The sequence below is a fragment of the Nelumbo lutea genome, chromosome 1 (assembly GCF_056320005.1).
Source record: "Nelumbo lutea isolate HS-2025 chromosome 1, American lotus-T2T, whole genome shotgun sequence".
Classification (NCBI taxonomy): domain Eukaryota; kingdom Viridiplantae; phylum Streptophyta; class Magnoliopsida; order Proteales; family Nelumbonaceae; genus Nelumbo; species Nelumbo lutea.
Genome location: NC_142684.1, coordinates 115515996 through 115538891, shown reverse-complemented (window position 1 = coordinate 115538891; position 22896 = coordinate 115515996). Strand labels below are relative to the sequence as shown.

The 22896-nt window shown below is 38.4% G+C and overlaps 1 protein-coding gene and 1 pseudogene across 4 annotated transcripts in view; one reads left to right on the top strand and one right to left on the bottom strand.

The window, feature by feature from the left end:
* The first annotated feature begins 1203 nt into the window (after positions 1-1203).
* On the top strand, positions 1204-19048 carry LOC148876944 (putative E3 ubiquitin-protein ligase ARI1; annotated as a pseudogene). The gene is made up of 7 exons (XR_016110103.1): positions 1204-1624; positions 7137-7169; positions 7295-7568; positions 8518-8998; positions 17761-18309; positions 18392-18564; positions 18763-19048. The product of XR_016110103.1 is annotated as a putative E3 ubiquitin-protein ligase ARI1 (transcript).
* A 408-nt stretch (positions 19049-19456) lies between these two features.
* SUVR5 (histone-lysine N-methyltransferase SUVR5) overlaps positions 19457-22896 on the bottom strand; it is a 38766-nt gene continuing 35326 nt past the window's right edge. For all 3 annotated transcript variants that reach the window (XM_088978967.1, XM_088978982.1, XM_088978975.1), the window contains one exon: positions 19457-19910. In XM_088978967.1, coding sequence (XP_088835093.1) covers positions 19806-19910 — 105 coding nt within the window. In that variant the 3' untranslated portion in view covers positions 19457-19805. The remainder of the gene's footprint in view (positions 19911-22896) is intronic.

Below are 22896 nucleotides of genomic sequence, written 5' to 3'. Positions count from 1 at the left end.
TTAAAACAAAATAATAAATTCATATTACAAAAGAAAAACATATAGACAGAGAACAAGGATACGCTTATCGGGCTGTGTTTTTGCAGCCATAGGATCACACCAGGAATCCCCAATGAAGAATCCTTGATTTTTTCCCTCCAGTTCGAAAGACAGCTGAGACAGATCTACGAGACCTCACCCGAAATCCGCTCTTAGAAGTCAAAAACCGCCTCCAAAACAACCTAATCTGGAACAGAACCAAGATCTTCCTATGCGAATAGATCGGACGAGAACCCGCTTCAAATCCGGAACCAAGATCCTCCTATGCGAATAGATTGCCCTTTTAATTTGTGCATTGAATCATCTCAGATGTATAGAAGGATTGTCGAAACCCCTTGGTTCAACTGGAATCCGAAACTGGTCGCGAGTGTCATTGCTTATCTGGATGAGCACGGACAGCCTGAAGAAGCCGAAGCCCTGATGTTCGAATCCGTCCAGAAACTAAGGTTTCAGGAGTGAGATGTCGCTCTCTTCTACTGTGACCCGATTGATTCCTACTCTAAACAGAGATGAAGGATTAAAGCAAAGTACAAGGAATTACGAAAGGTGAGGGGAAGATGAAAGTATTTTTTTTTTGTTCGAATAATAATTATAAGGATAGTATGGAGATTAAAAAATATTATACGACTTTTTTGGATGAAAGGTTAACGGAAGGGGTCTTGGGGGTCTTTTTAATTTACCCTATAATTTATTATAATTGTCCTAACTCTTAAGCCGGCCTGTTTAATATGAACAATTAATCATGAAGTAGCAATACATTAATCAATATGCACTCTTTTTTATGCAATGCATTTTTCTTTTTATTTTTTCTTGAAAAAAATCATTTTAACGACAATTTACGAGAAACTACTGAAAATGAAAATCAAACAAAGCCAATTTCTTACTACTGAAACTTTTCCACCCTATTTCTCAAAAAAAAAAAAAAAAACTTTTCCACCAATAGATTACGAACTCACGATGAGGGCTTTGGGTTGGAAGAAGAAAGACTATAAAATGGTAACGTCGTCGCTAGTATTAATGGCGCGAATTCTTCACCGTTAAATGAGACGTTCTCTTTTTATTAGGGGAAAAAGGTGTTTAGTGACTTAGTGAGCGGTGAGATTAGGATTCCATAAACCTTAAGTCCCCTCCCCATTTGATAGTTTTCCTTGCACCGTAGATCGCAATTCGTAGCGTAGCCAGTAAGAGGACTACGGAGGACTACGGACTTCGTCTTCTCACTGTCACGCCTCGGCAGTCAATTTTCCCATCCCCCTTTTTTCCTCTTATATAGTTTGTCTAATTGTATATCCTATAATCACACAACAATCAATGAGTGTCTATCACTCTTGCTCTTCCCTCGTTTTTCGAAGAAGGGTAAACTACGCAGTTCGCCTTTGCTTGCCCACCAAACCTTCTATCTTCCTCGCCAAATATCCTGCCGGAATCCGACACTTTCATTGACGGAAATTTCTTTCTCAGTCATCTGTTCGTTGGGGTCGATCGACTTGCTTGTAGCCTTATATTATTCTTTAGTACACTATACACATCTATCTATCAATCTTTATGGAAGATTACATAAGCAGCTAAGATGAAGACTATTAGGGTAAGAGGTATTCTTGGATTTTTATTTCTGGAGTAGTCATCTTATCGAATTATCATGGTTCTCTCTCTCTCTTTCTCTCTCTCTCTCTCTCTCTCTCTCTCTCTCTCTCTCTCTCTCTCTCTCTCTCTCTCTCTCTCTCAAGTTCTACTGAGTAGGAGATGCGTTCTAATTGAAAAAAAAAAAAAAAAAAAAGGCCAGTACTTGCTATGAATTCGATTTTATGCGGACAATAAATTAACAATGGTGTATTTAAGAATTTCTAACTGAAGTAGTGCCAAATTTTGGTTGTTATATCATCAAACAAAATTTCCTTTAAGTGAAAGATCATAAAAAGAATGGAACGAAAGTCAACCATCATTAATTGTTTGATGGGTTCTTTCAATTGCCATAGACATTTTATCATTTCATCAATAGGCATTTTGTTTGTCCCCCAGTTGTAACTCAAAGATGAAGGGTCATACTCAGATAAACCCGCATTTCCATGAAGGTTTTCCATTGCACCAAGTAATGGCCCCGCCCGTACCTAGAAAAACTCGGGTAGGAAGTAGAAATACTTAATGATCAGAGCTGTGGTTGTTCCAGCCATAAGCTATGAAAAGCTTCACCTTTTTTTTTAGTCTGTATCCATTAACTAGGAGACGAGATGGTGGGGTCCCAATATCAAATTGTTGGATGTAATGTAGAAGTAGAACGCTTGCATTTCCAATTTCCATATGTTGTTCAGTTGTTGTGAAAAGAAATGAAGACTAGATGCTAGCAGTGTATCTCTCGGATCTTAATCCAGGGGAAAGCAGAAGCGAGGCGGTTGTTTTCAACAAGAAAAACATAGGTACTCTAGTTTCCTCCACCCACGGTAAGATCTCCCGTCGCTCGGGTAAGACTCCCCCGCTCTTTCTAGCATTGCCATTGCGATCCTGGTATACCTTCTCTAAATCCTTTTTACGTTCTTGGTTTAACCGCTGATCGTTTTCTTCAGCAACTCTGTTTCCCCAGATTTCTTCTCTCACTCCTTTCCTTTGATCCATAAACTCAAGGTTTCTCCCTTCAGTAGTCTAGCTTTGTTTTTATTTTACTTTAGTTTTTTCTGAAGTCCTGTTAGAATTAATTAGCTTTGTCGCTGCTCCTTAGATTTTCTTTATCTGTTACTGTGCTTTTTGCTATACTCTTATGTTGTTGGTGCTGAGAGCCTATACAATGGAATAACCATAGGCATGCCACTAAGAGTTGCAGTTTGGAAAATAGATGGGAAAAACTGTTCTTTCCAAAAAGAGTATGACCATTCATAACAAAAAATGGGTAAGAAACGATAAGACTGATAAGACTGGAGGGACATTAGACTCCACACCATTTGAAACTGATTTAAGTTTCAGACCCTAGAGAAATGGATCTCTAGGAAGGCAATTAAACATTTACTTGGAAAACCCAAAATTCACAAAGGAAAAAAGAATCAAGGAAAGAAAGAAAGAAGGGGAAACTCTGACAAATGATATGGACAAAGTGGATCGAACAATGAGAACAACTGATTCAAATTTCAAACAAAAAAAAAAAAAAAAAACTACCATTATGAGATGCCAATCTCTGAAAATAGGAAAAAAGCAAGTGGAGCTTAAAGGGAGCCAATTAAGAATGATAAGAAAACTCAGGTTGAACTCTCAAAAGAACCTATTGAAAATTACAAACAAGTAAAGATCCCTCGTAGCCTTGAAACTCAGAACCGGATCTGGAAGAAGATTGATTTCAAATCAGGATTTACTAGTGAAACAAAGTTACTGATCAACCTCAAGACATAAGAGCAATTGAGAAAAGCAATGTAGCCAAAAAGGAACCAATGGAGAAAGATACTGAGGATAAAGTGGAGAAGAAAATTGAGGCAAGAGAAGTGGAGAGCAGTAATGAAGCCAAAGAGCTGGAGTCTACAAGTAAAAGAAATTTAATTAAAGTAGATGTTAGCATTGCTGCAGAAGCTTGGAGGTCAAAATGAAAGGAAATAGGATATGAATACCCCAAGAGTTTTGAAACGACCAGTAGATTTGAAATGAGTAAAAGTCGTGAAACAAGTGGAAGAAACTCAACAAACTCAGAGCCAGGAAATACTAGCAATTTTAAGATTGATTCAACCAGAAAAGTGGAGGTGACTGATGACCTTTTGCCAATTGTAGAAGAAGGCAAGAACTCCTCATTGAAAGAGGAACGAAAAGATGAAAAAAGAAAAGAAAGGAAGAGGAAGATTGAAAATCGAATAAATGCATTAACAAAGGAGGAGGGAAGCAAGAGTTTGATTAAGGTAAAAAGTGATGACTGGTCTGACACTGAATGGAGGTTGGGTGACTCAGGTCACAGTACAAGTGGATGAGGAATGACCCAACAAAACCTTTGGATCAAGACCAGAAGTCAGTTGGAAGTGCGCAAAGGAGGTTAACTTAGACCTGCATTGACCAGTGAGTGAGAGCAACAAGTGGAACCTTTGCCTCCAAGCAAAGGTCCTCAATGAAATAGTACACATCGAAACAATCACCGTCAAAGCAAAAGATGCGTGGCAAATCACTGGATGACTATAACTATGATAAGTATTGGTAATGGTTATTTTCTCATTTCCTTTGCTTCAGAGGAAGATCTTAATAATGTGCTTAAGTCTGAACCCTGGTTCATTAATGGCAAATACTTAGTTTTGGCAAAACAGGCGTCGGGCTTTAATTTCTTTCTAGTTAAGGTCACTCAAACTGACTTGTGGATCAGAATCCTAGGACTCCACTTGGAATTCCGGGAAGAGGAATATCTACAAATCATACTGAGAGAAGTTGGATCAGTCATGAAATTGGATGAAAATACACAGAACTATTTTTCCTAGGATTTGTGTGCGAGTGGACCTGGAACGACCCTTCATTTTGGAAATCCCTGTCACAGTTGGAGGTGTCCAACATGTATACAACATTTTCTACGAGAATGTGCACAATCTTTGTATTGGGTGTGGACGTTTTGGACACAAGGATCCTCCGTGCTCTTTCAACAAGAAAAAAGCAAACCAATCTATTGCAGATGGGTGGACTGTTGTTAGAAAAAAAGGATCAAAAAATTAACCACTAAGCCAAGGGTTTTTAATATGAACCTGGAATGGAACAAGGCTAAAGAAGCTAGAGGTACTAGATATATTTCAAACCACTTAAGCTCCAGAACGTCTTAACAGATGGAACCTATAGTTTTTAAAGTCTTCTAACCACAATGTAAAATCTAAAGAGGTGACCCCAGGATTTATGACAGTTGATCCCTCAAGAAAAGTGGCTAAGTGGGTTCTCAAAGCTGATGTCAGCAAGGAAAACTCATCCAAAGAGCTAGAGAAGTAATGCAGGAGGACAGGTTAAGAATATCTGTTCTAGTGATTTTTATAGCAAAAAACCACCCAAACTGTTTGAGAAATTCAAGAGAAAGAAAGAAAATTGAGTGAAGAAAGAAAAAACAGCTTCCTTAAGCTTGAAGCAATTGAATATCCTCCTTTTTTTTTCTTTGAGTAGCAGCTAATAGTGTTCTTATATAGGAGTTCTGTTTTGGCCAGCAACCAATAATATCCTGAAATTACAAAATAAAAAAAAAACCCTTGTCCCAAAATAGTAAGGAAAACCCAAAAATAACCTTATCTAATATCTATATACCTTGTAAGACTCTTCCTAACAATAATAATCCATTAGAAATCATTAATTGACTAAGAAACAACCTAGGAAATCATCAAAACAAAATTAAAACAAGAAAATAGCTAAATTCAAGCATGGGAATGTTTCACTTTCTTATTCCTTCTATATTTGTCACATATTTCTTCATAATTAAGTTCTGCAGCCTCTACATGAGTCCTCTCCACTTGAAGTGGACTCACCCTCGAGTCTTGTTTGGAGAAGGGTGGATGGTACTCATAGAGATCAGCAACATTGAAAGTTCTAGATAATATTCATGGAAGTAAGAAGGTCTACAACATAGGCATTGTTATTAATCTTCTTCACGATCTTGTAGGGTCCAATCTTCTTTGGCTGCAACTTGTTGCATTGCCCTGTAGGGAACCAGTCCATCCTTAGAAATACCATTCCTTCATCCCCCTTCTTGGAAAAATTTTGGTCACCTATGCTGATTGGCTACTTATACTTGGCATTGACCTCATCTAGTAATAACTCCCAACATTAATAAACTTCAATGCATCCCTAAAATCGGATGGCTCATGTTCCTTCGGTTGCATAGCAAGAGATTACAAAGGACAGGTTCTGATTGCAAAAGTGAGGTGGATTGGCATCTCCTCCATCAGCGTAGCAGAATGCTGGGCAGCAGTTGAAGCTCATAACATTGCAATCAACAGTGGTTACAACAGCGTATGGATTAAGGTGACTCCAAGATGGCAATTTATTGTCTTCTCCAAAAGGATAAACCACCTTGGCAATGCGGGCAACTAATCCAGGACTGCAAGAAAATGGCAATTGACAGTGGTCTTCATGTAGTTACACTCACACCTGGAGGGAAGGAAATCAAGCAGCTGACTGGCTTGCTAACTAGGAAATCAAAATTAGGAAATTTTTTTCTAGCGGTGTTCCTTGGGCCCTCTCCTACATATGTGCATGGACATATGGGGAAAAGCCATGCTTCGTTAGGCTCTTTTTTTCACTTTGTATAAGAAAGAGCTTCACTTTTTTACAGTAGGTGAGATAATCGAGTGAGTGTTCTGTTATTTGCTAAATTGCATTTTATAGTGTCAGTGTCAGATTCTTATCAGTCATATCAAATATAGAACATTGTTGTTTAAACATATGGAAACTTCTGAGCAAATTGTGAAATTTTACAGAAACATTGAAATAATATTAAAGTCTTAACTCATAAAAACAATAGGTTGAGACTAGCAAAGAAATATACTTATAGAAAAGGTAGTCAGGTGGATATATTTGGGATTCCAAAGAGTAGTTGTCAAAATCTGACAATTCACAACTCAAGTCATGAATACCAAGGGATTTGATTCAAATCTTATGTCTGAATCTTTTTTTTTATATATATCTTATGTCTGATTCATGATTCATCAACCTTATGGATTCTCTACTTTGTCATACCTTTGTTGTTTTTTAATATTTTTCATGGGGCTCTTGTTTTAAAATCCTTACTAGAAAAAGGTTTGTTTAAGTTATTTAAGACCTATTTATAGACCTTATATGAATGTATTTTCTATCATATTGTAGGGTTTTTTTGGTACTATCATATTGTAGGTTAAAGAGCCATTTAATGTGGGTTAATTGACTTTTAAGTTAATCTTAATTATATCATCTTATGTTCTGGTCAACAAGCAATAAGCCCTGTTTATCATCCACCTATATGGTAGTCCGGATAAAATGGGTACATATAAAAGCTTTTAGTATTTATGTTTTTAATTTGACAAATTATCACAAAATTTGTATTAAACCCTGATTGTGAATCAAAATTAACATCTAGATCTGTTTTTCATTCATTATTTTTATGGACTTAACTTGGGAACTGTTTGGGCCTTTTGCAGGTTATCACAAAAGAATCCCTTTTGATTGCACAGGTAAATTCATCCCATCCATTGTTCCTATATTCCTGCAAATGTAATAAGTTCATCATACCATAGGTATTGTTTTTCCACTCTTGTGACTTAATTATATATCTAATGGGTGGTACGAATCCATGTAGAGAGAAGATTTGCAAAGAGTAATGGACTTGCTAACACTGGATGAGCAACATGCACGGACTCTACTTATTTATTATCACTGGGATATTGAGAAGGTGCTTGCAGTGCTAGTGGAGAAGGGGAAAGACAGGTTGTTTTCTGAAGCTGGTGTAACAGTGGTTGAGCATAAATCCTCATCGCTATCCACTTCTGCAGTAATGTGCTATATTTGTATGGATGACATTCCTGCCAATGATATCACAACAATGGACTGTGGTCATGGCTTCTGCAATAACTGTAAGCAGTCTCCCAAGCTTTTTGCACTCTTTTGAAGAAAAAAAAAAGAACAAAATTCTGCAAAAGAAGGATTATGATTCCTATCCAAAATCTCAAAAATTTTGAGCCATAATATAGGAAACTATGAAGACATGCATGAATTTACTTATGTATGTATGCATAAAGGCATTTTGTAGATATATTTAGGTGGGTAATTATGTATATCTTTCTATGTACTGAAACCTGTGCCTCAAGAGACTGGATCTGCTAGTAAGAAAATAACGCAAGGCACATCACAGTTTTGTGCCACCTGTCCTTAACACATGAGAAACATGTAATCGTGCATATCATTTTTTGAAAACCTCATGTGTTGAGGATAGATAGCACAAAATTGTGATATTTCTAGCATTGTTTGTTACTAGCAGATCCAGACTCTTACGGTCTTACCACAGTTGTTTTCTGCCATGTGCAGTTCTGACATGGTAAACCCAGACTGTTCATTTGAAACTGGACCTCTGATTCATTTTTGTTCTACTTACCTTGTCAATCAGTCATACCTTTCTTACACATGGCAGTGTTGCACTCTAGTCCTTAAACAGATGGACATTAATAATTTTGTGTTCTTAAATTTAGCAAGATGTTATAATGCCATGGCCAACAGTTATGGTTGATCAGTTGCAACACATCAAAGCCTTTGGATAGAAAGCACCAAATCATGTTTCATCTCAATTTTGAATAACTATGGTTCTGATTGCGCTAATGTGCATAGATAGATAAGCTAATTAGAAAATCTGCTTTGATTAGTTTCACCAAATCATGTTTCATCCCAAATCTTGTTAAGGATATCCATACAATATAATGAAGAATATTCTATTTTTTGTTTTACTTTGAAACAAGGGAACAAAAAATATCCATACAAATATAAAGATAGATTATTGAATCTTTTTAATGTTTTGGCTTCTGTAAATAGGTTGGACAGAGTATTTCATTGTGAAGATAAACGAGGGTCAGAGTAGGCGTATTAGATGCATGGCACACAAGTGTAATGCTATCTGTGATGAAGCTGTAATTAGAAATCTAGTCAGTGCAAAGCATCCTGATCTTGCTGAGCGATTTGAACGTTTCCTTTTAGAGTCATATATTGAGGACAATAAAATGGTAAAATGGTGCCCCAGTGTTCCCCATTGTGGTAATGCAATACGTGTTGAGGGAGATAAGTTTTGTGAGGTCGAATGTGCATGTGGGCTACAGTTCTGTTTCAGTTGCTCAGCAGAGGCACATTCACCTTGTTCTTGCCTGATGTGGGAGCTTTGGACCAAGAAGTGCCAAGACGAATCAAAAACTGTTAGTTGGATGGCAGTAAATACAATGCCTTGCCCAAAATGTGACAAACCAGTCGAGAAAAATGGTGGCTGCAATTTTGTGAGCTGTATTTGTGGACAAGCATTTTGGTGAGAGTTCTTTTTCCCTTGTTTTTCCATTTGCAACTTTATGCAAGATGGGTGGTAGATTTCCAAGTACTTATTCTTTCCTAATGTGAACTTAATTTGAAATTACTGTTTAATTTTTCCTAAGATTCCATGCTCACGCAAATTTGCATTTGCCCTAGAATGACATGATGTTTGCATCGTATTTGTATTTGGGCACCCATTTAGGGGCATGTAAGTTATTTTTCAACATTAAGCTAAATGAAATCTTTCTGGGTGTGCATAGTAACGCACAGCATTCCCCCAGATTCCAAGTTGGTATTAGAGCAAGTTGGGATCTTGGAAGATCCTTCTAGACACCTTTGAACCCAAGAAGACCTGTTGATGTCAAACCACCATCAGATGACATCAGCAGTCCGTACAGGTGCCGGTGAAAACCCTTGAATCTAGTTCAGTGCAGTGTGCCTTAGTTTTAGAAAGATTTTGGTTTATTGTGTGCCTGTCAGTTGTTGGGGTGTTCTATGGCTATTGAGTTTCTTGTACAGGCCTAATGGAATTGCTAAAGGAGGTATAGACTGTTTCCGGAATGCTCCCAGGCAATGTCGATGCTTCTAGTGGTATGATAACCACTATAAAACTTGATGGGACAAACTTTCTAGAGTGGTCTTGATCAACCAATCTTACCATTAGAGGGAATGGTAAGCTAGGATTCAATACAAGAAAGGAGGTGAAGCCAAAATCTAATGACCCCAAGTTTTCCAAGTTGGAACAAGAAAATTCTTTGGTTATGTCATGGCTAGTCTATTTGATGCAACCACATACAGCCCACAATTACATGTTTCTCTCTACTGCCAAAGATATTTGGGATTATGTTACTTCCACGTACACCCAAGTTAAAGGAATACACCTCAAGTCTACCAACTCCGAAGGGTAGGGTTGTTCATTCGGTCGGTTTGGTTTGGTTTTAAATTGGTTAATTTGGCTAGTTAAAATATAAATGTATGTTACATTTATATTAATAATTATTATATATTATTATTAATATAATTAGTAATATTAATATATATTATTGTTAATATTAAAATTAATATTTATAATTAAAATATAAATATATGTATTTATTTTGGTTAATCCGGTTGTTGATTCGATTCGGTTAAATTTTTTCTCAAACCAAATTGAACCAAAAACCAAAGTAACCAAACCAAAATGGCTTACTCAGTTTGGTTTGGTTTAGTTTTTGGTTTGATAACCAAATTTGAACACCCCTACTGAAGAGAAGCTTGTAACATGCATCAGGGGGAGTTGGGCTTTTCCTAAATAATAACTTCACTTGGTCCAACCTTCAATCAAGGCCAATTTTCTCTAAGTTGGACAGATTTTTGTTCTCAACAGATTGGGAGGAACATTGGGGCAATATTACTTCGAGGGCTCTCCCTACACTTACTTCAGACCACTGGCCTATAGTGTTGGTCAAGGAGGAAATAAGAGGAGTTGGGCCTACCCCTTTCAAGTTTGAAAACATGTGGTTGATTCATCCGGGTTTCATTGAGAAGATCAGAGAGTGGTGGGAGCAAGCTAATCCGATAGTTGATTGGGAGGGAATGAGGTTCCACAAGAAACTCCAATACTTAAAATCACAATTAAATGAGTGGAATAGGCTGGAGTTTGGAAGATTAGAAGAGAGAAAACAAGTTTTGGTGGAGCAAATCGGGGATTTGGACCTGAAGGAAGAAAGCCTCCTTTGGAGAGGAAGAAAGGAAGTTGAGATGGGTTTTAAGGAGGCAGATGGAGGACATCTTGGTTAAGGAGGAAATCAGTTGGAGGCAAAAATCCAGGTGTAAGTGGCTAAAGGAGGGAGACAGAAACACAAGGTTTTTCCATTCAGTGGCAAATGGGAGGAGAAAGAAGAATTCCATCTCTACTTTGGAAGTTGATGGAGCAGTGTTGTCCCACCCGGCAGAAATTGCAGAGGCTCTAGTAAACCACTTCAAATCTATTTTTAGAAGGCCTATGAATGGGAGAGTGTGGTTGGAGGGTTTGGATAGGCCGACTCTAAGTGCAGAGAAGAGAGAGTGGTTAGGAAAAAGGTTTGATATGGAGGAGGTAAAGGAAGCAGTATTCTCTATGGATAGGACAAAGGCTCCGGGTCCAGATGGGTTCACAATGGCCTTTTACCAGGATTATTGGTATATTTTGGAGAATGATCTTAGATCAGTTTTTGAGAAGTTCCACAAGAGATGTGTAATAAACCCAGGCTCGAACTCAACTTTCATTGCCTTAGTCTGGTGACTAGCTTGTACAAAATCATTGCAAAGGTGTTGTCTCTTAGGATAAAGAAGGTGCTCCCCTCTATTATCGCACCCAACCAAGGTGCTTTTGTGGAGGGAAGACAGATCACCGATCAGATTCTCATTACAAATGAGAGCTTTGAGAGCTTTAGGAAGTCAAAGAAGAAGGGAGTGGTTTGCAAATTGAATTTGGAGAAGGCTTATGACTTGGTTGATTGGTCTTTCTTGATGGAGGTGTTGAGGAGTTTTGGTTTTGGAGATAGGTGGTGTAAGTGGATCTGGGACTGTGTTAGGATTTGCCATTATTCTATCCTGGTGAACGGGACTGTGATTAACTTCTTCCCTGCGTTGAGAGGTCTAAGACAAGGAGATCCTCTTCCCCTTTTCTTTTCACCATGATTGTTGATGTGCTTGGGAGATTGATCCATAGAGCAGACTCGAGGAATTTGATAAGAAGATGGAGAGTAGAAAGGGAGGAGGTTCCCTTAACACTTCTACAGTTTGCAGATGATACTATACTTTTCTTTGAAGGAGGGAACTTCATTTGGATCTGGAATTTAAAGTTGACATTACAACTCTTCGAGCAGATATCTAACCTCAAGGTAAATTTCGACAAGAGTTGTGTGGCGGGAGTGAATGTGAACGAAAGGGACCTAAGGAAATTTGCAGGTGAGCTAGGTTGTGCAATTACAGACTAGCCCCTGACATATTTGGGCCTCCCTTTAGGAGATAATCCTAAGAGTGTTATCTTTTGGGCTCCGGTAGTGGAGAGGTTTGAGAAGAGGCTAGCGGCCTGAAAGAGAAATTATCTTTCTTTAGGTGGGAGAGTCTCTCTCATTAGGTCTACCCTACCTAACCTACCTGTTTACTATCTGTTAGTGTTTAAGATCCCCTCAAAGGTTTTAAATCTTTTGGAAAAATTAATAAGGAACTTTCTCTGGGAGCCTAGAGAGGAGAAGAGAGATCATAGGGTGAGTTGGGAGGTGGTCACTAGGTGTAAAAAACTAGGAGATCTTGGGATTGGTAATTTCAAGAAAAGGAATATGGCTCTACTAGGGAAGTGGTTGTGGAGGTTTTCATTGGAAAGGGATAAATTGTGGACTAAGATTGTGGCTAGCATTCACGGGCTAGAAGACAATGATTGGGATCCTGGAATCTTGGCAAGGGCTTCAACTGCTTCTCCTTGGAAATCCATTCACAATCTGCTTTCAGTTTTCTCCCTTTGGATCAGGTATGGTCTAAACTATAACCGAATAAAATTATGGGAACAACTTTGGGTCGGGGATTCTCCTCTGAAAGACCAGTTTCCTTCCTTGTATGCTCTATCAGACTTGAAAAATGAACCCATATCTATTTATCAAAAAAAAAAATGAACCCATATCTTCTTTCTTGGTCCCTTCAGCCTCCACTTCTGGCTTTGTATGGAACCTTGGCCTGCATAGGGCAGATAGGGATACAGACTTGGATAGCTTGGAAGCTCTGCTAGCCTCCCTTGAGGGTGTCTTCCTAAACCCTGCTAAGGAAGACACCAAATTTTGGACCCTTTCTAGCTCTGGTACCTTTTCTTGTACTTCATTCTTTGAAACTTTAACTCAGCCTCCTATCCCCTTGGGGTTGTCCTTTCTAGTTAAGGAAATTTGGAGCAGGCCTATTCCTCCTCGGGTTGTTTTTTTTTTTTTTTTTGTTGGAAAATTTTCCTGGAAAGAATCAACACTTTAGACTTACTTCAGAGAAAGAGACCCAACTATTGTCTACTTCCTAATAGATGTGCTCTTTGTAAAGCTGATGGGGAATCTGGCTACCACCTCATGGTCTCTTGTAAGGTTGTTAAACTGTTTGGAAGTGGGTTTTCTCCCATTTTGGGTGTTCTTGGTATCCTCCGGAGACTGTCCAAGGTTTGTTTTCTCCTTCTTTTTTTAGTTGGCCTAAGAAGCGAGGGAAGACTATGTAGAGGTGTATTAGGGCAGCGGTATGCTGGTCTTTGTGGGAAGAAAGAAACTCACGCATTTTTTCTGATAAGGAAAGAACATTAGGAGAATTGTTAGATCGAATCCTTTTAAGGCTGTCCACTGGCTAAAATCTTTGGAATTGTTTTCAGATTTTCCTGTGGATGACTTGCTAAGAAACTGGAAAGAGATTGCTTCCATTGCTAGATGCAAGAGGACTCTTTGTCCGTTTTGGTCCCCTCCCCCCTTGGGCTTTATAAAGCTGAATTTTGATGGAAGCAGTGTAAGGAATCCAGGGCCCTCTGGGATTGGAGGAGTCTTCAGGAATGAGGAAGGGATTGTTACTGCCTTATTCTCTGGCCCTGTTGGAGAAGGTGACTCTCTTAAGGCTGAGATCCTTGCAGCGCTTGAAGGAATTAAATATAATCGATTGATTCTGGAAGGTGATTCGAATGTGGTGGTTAGTTGGTTGAAGACAGAGGATAGTGGTTTGTGGAACTTTAACAATTGAAAAAAGAAACAGTTCTTATGGTTGGGTTGGGACATTGTGATTCAGTACAACTGGGTGAAGAGGAGTGCCAACTCATTTGCGGATGGGTTGGCCAAGCAAGGAGTCAATAGGGAGTCTGTTTTTTGGGCTAGTTTTTAATTTTTTTCTTTGCATTCCCTTTTTTTCTGTTTTTGGGGAGCTAAGTTATTTTATCTCCCCCTTTGTATCCTTATTCCTCTCTTCTTTTAATTTAATGAAGATGGTGTCATTGATCAAAAAAAAAAAAGCATGCAGTAGGGGGAGGAGAGTAGGAGGGCTGCCATGATGTAGACTTCAGTAGTTAAACATTCGGCCTATATGTCCTCTAAACCCAAGTAAATTGTAAACAGATAGGGTGTTAATGGGAAGACTGGTGAGGTGGTGTGTGAGTACTGCAAGAAGCCCAAATACACTAAGGGCCAATTTTGGAAGATGAATCCACATTTGCAGCCTAAGAAGTTCAAAACAACGAAGAAGGGAAATGCTCATCTTGCTACAAGGGAATTGATTGTCCATCTCCTAGTGTTCAGGTTCCTTCACATGATTCCTCTTATGCGATGGAGAAACATAGGAGACTATTGACTCTACTTGAGAAGTTGGGGACCTATACCTCAGTTGGCACTAGTAATCCTTTCGATGCCTTTACTAAATCAGGTATTGCACTTGCTTGTGAATCTTCCTCTCCTAGCTCCTAGATTGTGGACTTTGGAGCTAGTGCTTACATGATTGGTATGCCTTCCCACTTCACCTCTTATAAATTGGCTCTAGGGAAAGGTAAGATCACTGTAGCTGATGGATCTCAAACTCTAATCTCAAGCCTGGGTGAAATCAAGTTCACTCATAATCTTTCCCTGAGCTTTGTCCTTTATGTTCCTTAGTTGCACAAAAATTCTTTATTTGTTATCTCCCTTACCAGATACCATAATTGTTCAGTGACATATTTTCCTTTACATTGTGTTTTCCAGGACCTAAGCACAAAGAGGGCGATTGGAATTGGATATGAAGCTAATAGAGTTTACCTTTTTTATCAAGCCCCTAAGCAAGGATTATCGTGCCAAACCGAATCATGTCAAGGTGAAAATTTGTGTCTTTTGAAGGTATGGCATTATCGCATTGGTCATATGTAATCTATTAAGTTTTTGTTTCCAAACTTATGTCAGTTTATGTCCAAGTTGAGTCTGCAATGTGAAGTCCGACATCTCTCAAAGCAATGTAGAACTACATATTTTTCGAGTAATAGGAAAAGTGATGTTGCTTTCAATTTGATACATATCGATGTTGAGGGTGGCTATAAATACTTTATCATATTAATTGATGATTACACTCAATACACCTGGCTTTATCTGATGAAGAGTAAAGATGAACTTCCATCCATTGTTAAAAAATTCTTTAGAACGGTAGAAACTCAATTTGAGAATATTAAGATAGCAAGGTCTGACAATACTAAGGAGTACTTTGAAAAGCATCTATGCCTCTTTCTTAAAGAAAAAGAAGCAATCATCAAAGCTTATGTACCCATACTCTACAACAAAATGGTGCAATAGAGAGACAAAATAAACATGTGGTTGAAGTTGCCAAACGGCTACTCTTCCAAATGCATGTGCCCACTCGTTTCTAGGGAAATGTAATTGAAGCAACAGTGTATCTCATTAACAGACTTCATTCACAAACTCTTCACCTTCAATCTCCTCTCCTCATCAACTTGTTTTCCCTAATGATCCCATTTTTTGTCTTTTTCTCAAAGTCTTTGGTTGTAGCTACTTTGTTCATGACTTTGTTTTTGTTCCTGCCCTTGTGGATGCTCCTCCCCTTATTCCTCAGCAGCTGTCCTAGCGGTAGTGGTTCATAAGGCACAAAAGGAAGGTTACTTGTGAGGCTAAATGTCCACAATAAGCTAACCACCTCACTCTAGGTACTTCTAAAAGAAACCTTGAACCTGAGACTCCTGTTGACGCTGAGCTTCCTATTCCTACTTTTGTTGAGCCTTATATCTCACAACCTGACCTTGACCTTCCTAGTGCAGTTCAAAAAGGAGAAAGGAAACGCACTGCCTATGCCATCACCATGTTTCTTATGATGCCCTTTCACCTTCCTACTATGCCCATATCTCTATCATTTCCTCTATTTCTCTTCTTCATAATGTTAGAAATGTAGTGCAATCTCCTTAGTGGAAGGATGCTATGAACCAAGAGGTCCCTCATAAAGAACCAAACTTAGGGGATTGATCCACTTCCTAATGGTAAAGTTCTAGTGGGTTGCAAGTGGGCGTAACACCGGGGCTGATGGCTCAATTGAAAAATACAAAGCTAGGTTGGTGGCAAAAAGGCACACCCAAATACATGGGATTGACTATCACGAAACCTTTGCATCTATGGGCAAAAAGACTTTATCCGAGTGACTTTCTCTTATTGCATACCATTCATGGCCTTTATACCAGATGGATGTGAAGAATGTCTTCCTCAATGGATCTTCAAGAGGAGGTCTACATGGATCTTCCCCTAGGCATAAGCTTCCCTAACAATGAGGGGAAGGTTTGTCGCCTAAAAAAATCCCTTTATGGGTTCAAGTAGTCTCCTAGAGCTTAGTTTGACTTGACAAGTTCAGAAAGGTTCTTCTTAAATTTGGGTTCACTCAATTACAAGCAAATCGTACTCTATTCATAAGAAGGGTTAGTGGCCTAGTGACTCTACTGATAGTGTATATTAATAAACATTGTTGTCACTAGAGATGATAGCTTTGAAATAGTCCAACTAAGGTCATTTCTTGCTTCCAAATTTGATATCAAAGTTCTTAGGAAGATCAAATACCTTTTTTGAAGATAAATAAAAAAGAAAAATTATTAAGGGAACAGATTAATTGGGAAGCTCAAATACTTTCTTCAAATTGAAGTTACAAGGTGATGTAGGACCAGCTCAATTCTAGTCCTTAGATAAAGAGAAATACCATGCCAATCAAAATATTCTTTTAGGTTGCTTTTAGATGGGAAGTTCAGAGTAGGAATAGGAAGCTCCTTTGAAGCTCAGAGTGGGAATAGGAAGTTCCTTTGTTTGTCAGGCATATCATGCCAATCCATTAAAGCTGAATTATTAGCTTTTCTACAAGGTCTCAGGATAGCTAAGCAGCTGGGCCTCAAACAAGTGGAGGTGGAAGGGTATTTCAAAGTTATCATCTCTTGGGCAAGAAATAACAGACATATTCCCTGTATTCTCAAGAATGCTTTCAAGTAGAAAGGGCTGCAAGAGAGATGAATGCTGAATTTAAGTGGGTTAGAAGAAGCACAAATGAGCTAACTGACTCCCTTAACAAGGAGTAGATAAGTAGCAATTGTTTTGGGCATCTTTGTAACATAGTGTCAGTTGTTGGGCTGATGTTATGGTCATTAAATTAAACTTGTAATGTTTTTATCACTGATTTTAATTTAATACAATATAAGTTTCATCAATCAAAAAAAAAAAAAAACTATTCTTCTAAGGGGGAAAGCCATTCCACCAGGAACGAGAATCGAATTCCAATTCCACCTAACCAAATTGTTGGAACCAGAATGGATCATTCCGTTTCCAATTCCAGACCCATATTCCTGCAAACCAAATGGACCCCAACACTTTTACCGGCCTTACAATAAAGTGCCAAAAGTTGGGTCCATATCTGGTTCACCCCTTACAAAGATCCTCTATGACAATGACCAACTTTAAGCGAGGACCCTTATAATTGTTTATAAAGGTGATGGTTTTGATATTTTACATAAGAAATCATTGTTATAATGTTATACGTAATAGCAATCTAGGGCTCCCAGCCCCATCTGTGGCTCATCTAGCTCAGAACCAAGGTTCTTTCTCAGGAGGGATTGTGTTTATGCTTTTTTTTTCCCTATTAGGTTGGCATATGACAATCTAGTGCCTCTTGTGTTCATTTTTTCTGCATCTAATCGCAAACTTCTACCATCAGCTACTATCTCTCTTGCTTTTAGGATTTTGTTTGACTGGAATCAAAATTGATACTCATTGTTTCTTGATATTGGTGCAGTTGGCTATGTGGTGGAGCTACAGGCCCGGACCATACATGGTCAAGTATCAATGGTCATAGCTGTGGTCGATACAAGGATGATGATGCAAAGAGAGTTGAGCATGCAAAGCATGACCTACATCGGTACATGCATTACCATAACCGATACAAAGCCCATACAGATTCCTTTAAACTAGAAACCATGCTCAAGGAAATCATACAGGATAAGATTTCTATTTCAGAAAGCAAGCAACCAACACTGAAAGATTTCAGTTGGGTTACAAATGGACTTAATAGGCTCTTCAGGTGTAGGCGAGTTCTCTCATACTCGTACCCGTTTGCATATTATATGTTTGGGGATATCCTTTTCAAGGATGAGATGTCCAAGGAGGAAAGAGAAATAAAACAGCATCTATTCGAGAACCAGCAGCAGCAGCTTGAGGCAAATGTAGAGAAGCTCTCTGAGTTCATTGAAGAACCGTTTGATGAGTATCCTGATGGAAAAATCATGGAGATAAGGATGCAAGTCATCGATCTCTCCGTGATCACTGATAGCCTGTGCAAGAAAATGTGAGCTTCAACTGTTTTAGCCCTGAGTTCGCTTTGGATTCATGCATCATGTCAGTTAACTTTTTACCGACAACACGTGCAGGTACGAATGCATTGAGAATGATTTATTGGGTTCTCCCCAGTTTGCTATCCATAACATAGCTCCGTACAGATCAAAGGGTGTTGAGAGAGCGACAGAGCTTTCTGGTTGCTGGAACACAAAAGCCAATTATGCTGATAACCATACACCATCAGATTCCGGCATAAATAGAACTGGTAAAAAATAAAAATAAAAATTCTCAGCTGGGTCTAATTGGTATCCAATTCTCTTGACCTAATAGTTAACTGATTTGTCCATAATTTCAATTAAAATTTTCCATAATTACTTTTCTCTCGGTTCTAGTGTAACTGGAAGCGAATTTGAAGATTAAATAAGACAGTCCTTCAAAAGCTACTGACACGTGTAATATACAGGAGGAAGAATGGAACTTGGTCGGCCTTTTCCTGGGACCCCGAATTTAGATGAGATTGGATGTTCTAGAAAACGTGCCAGGAAACAAGCTTTGGGTCCTTTTTGATCTCATTTTGCCTGCTGAGGTAATTGACAAGAGCTGAATTTCTCAAGGTTCCAGCTTTCATTCCACAAACCTTTCTAGTGTACAGATACAACTTAAAGCAGGATACAAGTAACTGTCATTTGGGAGATGAAACCACCAACAGCATCCACTTTTGTTTTTCACTTCGGAAATGAATGATCCTAATCCTAGAACGCTTTTTTTTTTCTTTTTTTTAATTTGGAACCATTATTTTTTTACATGGTTTGTTGAAATATATGTACATATTAATTGATGTATATTTTCCAATGAAGTATGAGTTTAGATCTAGAATCTAGATGATTGATTTCGTAACTTTTTTAATATGCTTACCAAACACAAAAGATGTTGCATGTTGAAACAATCCAACTAAACGATGTAATAATTCTTGAGCTTTCTTTAGTGCATAGAAGTGTAATTTATTTGATCATGTGTGTTTTTGAGGCACCTATAAATTTCTCCCTATACTTTCAGGAATCAGCGGGAAGAGATCAATAGCTATTTCATATTAATCACCTAATAGCATGAAGTGATACTCTCCCAAAATCCAATACCAAATGAACCATCTGTCAAAATAAGAAAACAAATCAACACCTCGTGGAATCCTTCTATATTGAAAAAATTTTTAATGTACACAAGGTAATATCCAAGATTTAGCAAGCTTCTAGGCCATCTCTGTGGGGAAAGAATAATAATTTTATTACTGTCTTAAACATGAATTAAAAGCTTGTTTGACATGATTCTAATGATACAATCGTGGTAGTGGATCTACTGCAAATCAAGTTTTTCCTATGTCCGGCTTAGGGGAAGAGGTGATTATTCTTCTCTCCCAGGATTTTCAAATCGGGTTGGTGTTCTATGCTCCACCAAGAATTCCAGACACCTGTTCTGGATTGGGGGGTATCATGAAGTTCCATTATAAAATTAACATAGGCGGCCCCGGCAGTTGGGAGTGCCACAATGGCAAGGTTGTCCTTGTCCAGGAAACTTGTAGCGGTAGTCAAACCCCAGTTCTTCACCCACGTCAATCTGGAAACGAAGACAAGTTAGCACGTTGGAATCTAATCATCCAAAAGGAGACTCATAAATAAGTCAATATTCATCAAATTCATATCCATATTCCTTTCGATCCAGCATTCACAGACATGAACGGCAAAGGTATTCTGATTCCCCCAGGTTGTATGCCCCTTTGCAAGTCATGTTGGTAGAAGCTTAAAAGTGATTCAAGTTGCATCAATGATTTTTCAACCTTATAACATTAAGACTGCATTTGCAAGTCATGTTGGTAGAAGCTTAAAAGTGATTCATCAAGTTGCATCAATGATTTTTCAACCTTATAACATTAAGACTAGGGCTGTAATTGGGCCGGATCCATCCAAATCCGCATCTGATCTGATTATTGAAACCTCAAATCTGCATCTGATCCAAAATCTGAAATATCTGACTAGGAATCTTGGATTAGCCCATTTTGTTGTCATTGAAATCAGGAAAACTTAAAAAGCTGTAAAAATAATTATCTTTACCTTGTATAATAAATTTATAAATGTAAAAATTTGAAGTTATTAACTATAAACTCTATATAAATACATTATTATATTCTACATAAATAGATATAACAAATTTTAATCGGGTTTGGATGGGGTCAAATCCAGATCCAATCCGATTACTAATACAATTGGATATGGCATTATACAGAACAGACTGGCAAAACAGGATTCATGTAGCCAACCCCATATAGATGGGATAAGGCTTGGATGATGATGAGGAGGAGGAGGATATCTGAAATAATCAGATTGGATGTCAGATCGGTTTTGGGCTTTCAGAGTCCATTTAACAGCCCCAATTTAAGACATCCAGGCAGTGTTTTCAAAGCACAACACACAAGAAAAAACAAGGGCTTATGGCACCCAAGATGCATGGTGAGGCACGTCTTCTTGAAGCAACACACAATTTTGAAAATTAAAAAGCAAGAATACATAAAAAATGCAAACATGAATACTTAAAGAAATTAAATGTCTTAAAAAGCCTATTAAATCAAATTGAGTCACAAAGGCCCCTTGAGCCAAGCTTAAAAACAGCATATGTGAATTACACCAAAGTGCTTCAAGCACTAAACAATTCAAGCATGTTTAACTTTCGATTGGTTTATTTTTCTCCTACTTGCGTTACTTCAAATGGCTAGTATGTTTTTAAACATCTTGAGTTCCTAAATCCTAGCCCTAGGAGATTGACCCTCCACCTTCATAAAACATATTACATTTCTGATTCAACGAGCCGCCTTTGTGCCACGCCCCTCGAGGCAAGTCCATGTTAAGTGTTAAATTCTTAGTTCTCACACAAAAAATAATAAATTTATAACTTACATTGCCTTTTAAGAAGATATTTTATTGCAATGAATGAATGAACAATATTAGCAAATAGGGGCTGCAGCCTGTGTAGGAGAGGATGGGGCAAGCAAGAGGAGCAGAGAGGGTCAAGAGAGAGATAGGAAGGGAAGAGGAAGCAAATAGTAATAACAGAAATCTGGTAGACATTGGAAATATGGCATCATATGAAGTGGAGAATAATCCTAAGAAAGAAGGGTTTGGAGTGGTTCAGGTAGAAGGAAACTGGGAGGAAGAAGGTAGAGGTGGGAACACATAGGGCAAGAGGAAAGGAATAGAAAAATAGACAGAAGAGAGCTGGCAAGTGAGGACTCTGTGGCAGTATTTGTACAGAAGCTGGGGTGTAAACTGAAAGATCCGAATGATCTGAAAGGGTTTTTACAAAAAAAAGAGAGAAGAGGTTAAGACTAAAAGGAGGACATTGAGTGAAGCTGAAAGACTGGTGAAGGATGCAGAAGGAGATAAACATATTGGTATCAGAGGGGAAAGGAGAAAAGGAAACAAGTGAGGGCAATAGATGCAAGGGGTGGATAATAAAGAACCATGAAGATTATTAGCTGGAATGTTACGGGTTTGGGTTGTGCAAGGAAGAAAACAGTAATAAGAGGCCATCAAAAAAATAAATCCAATTTATAGCCTTAATTCCAAAAAAGAATATGCTTCCCACTCGAAGGATTTTAGGCCAATTAGCTTGGTTAATAGCTTGTATAAGATCATTGCAAAAGTGTTGTCTTTGAGGCTGAAGAAGGTTTTTCCAGATATCATTGCACACTACCAAGGAGCTTTTGTGAATGGAAGACGAATCACTTATCAGATTTTAATTGCTAATGAGAGTGTGGAGAATTTTAAGAGAGATAAGAAGAAGGGAGTGGTTTGTAAGTTGGACTTGGAAAAGGCTTATGACTTGGTGGACTGGGAATTTTTTAGGAAAGTTTTGACTAAATTTGGATTCGGGGCTAGATGGTGTAAGTGAATCATGGGTTGTGTCCGGAGTTGTCATTACTCAGTGCTAGTGAATGGGACAGTGGTAGACTTCTTTCCAGCCAGTAGGGGTATAAGACAAGGAGACCCCCTTTCTCCTTTCTTGTTCATTCTAATTGCGGAGGTTTTGGGGAAATTGATCCACAGAGCAGATTCTAGGGGGCTCATTAGAGGCTGGAGAGTTGGGAGGGCGGAAACCCCTCTTACTCACTTGCAGTTTGCTGACAACACGATTCTTTTTTGTAAAGGCAGTAATGTGAGCTTTATTAGGAATTTGAAGTCGGTGATACAACTGTTTGAGCAAATATCTAACTTGAAAGTTAACCTTGAGAAAAGTTGTGTTGTGGGGGTGAATTTGGAGGAGGGAGAGATCAGGGAGAGTGCTGAAGTATTGGGGTGTGAAGTCTCAGGCTGGCCTTTGAACTACTTAGGGTAGCCTTTAGGGGATAATCCCATGAGAGAGAGCTTTTGGAACCCGGTGGTGGAAAGGTTTGAAAAAAGACTAGTGCCATGGAAAAAAAACTACCTCTCTTGGTGGGAGTGTTAGACACTTATGTATGCCCTTAGCTTCAATCAAGATAATGTACTTTATGAGTTTATTGTAAATGAATAAAAGTGCATATTTACAATGTTCCCTTGGTATGTTTCTG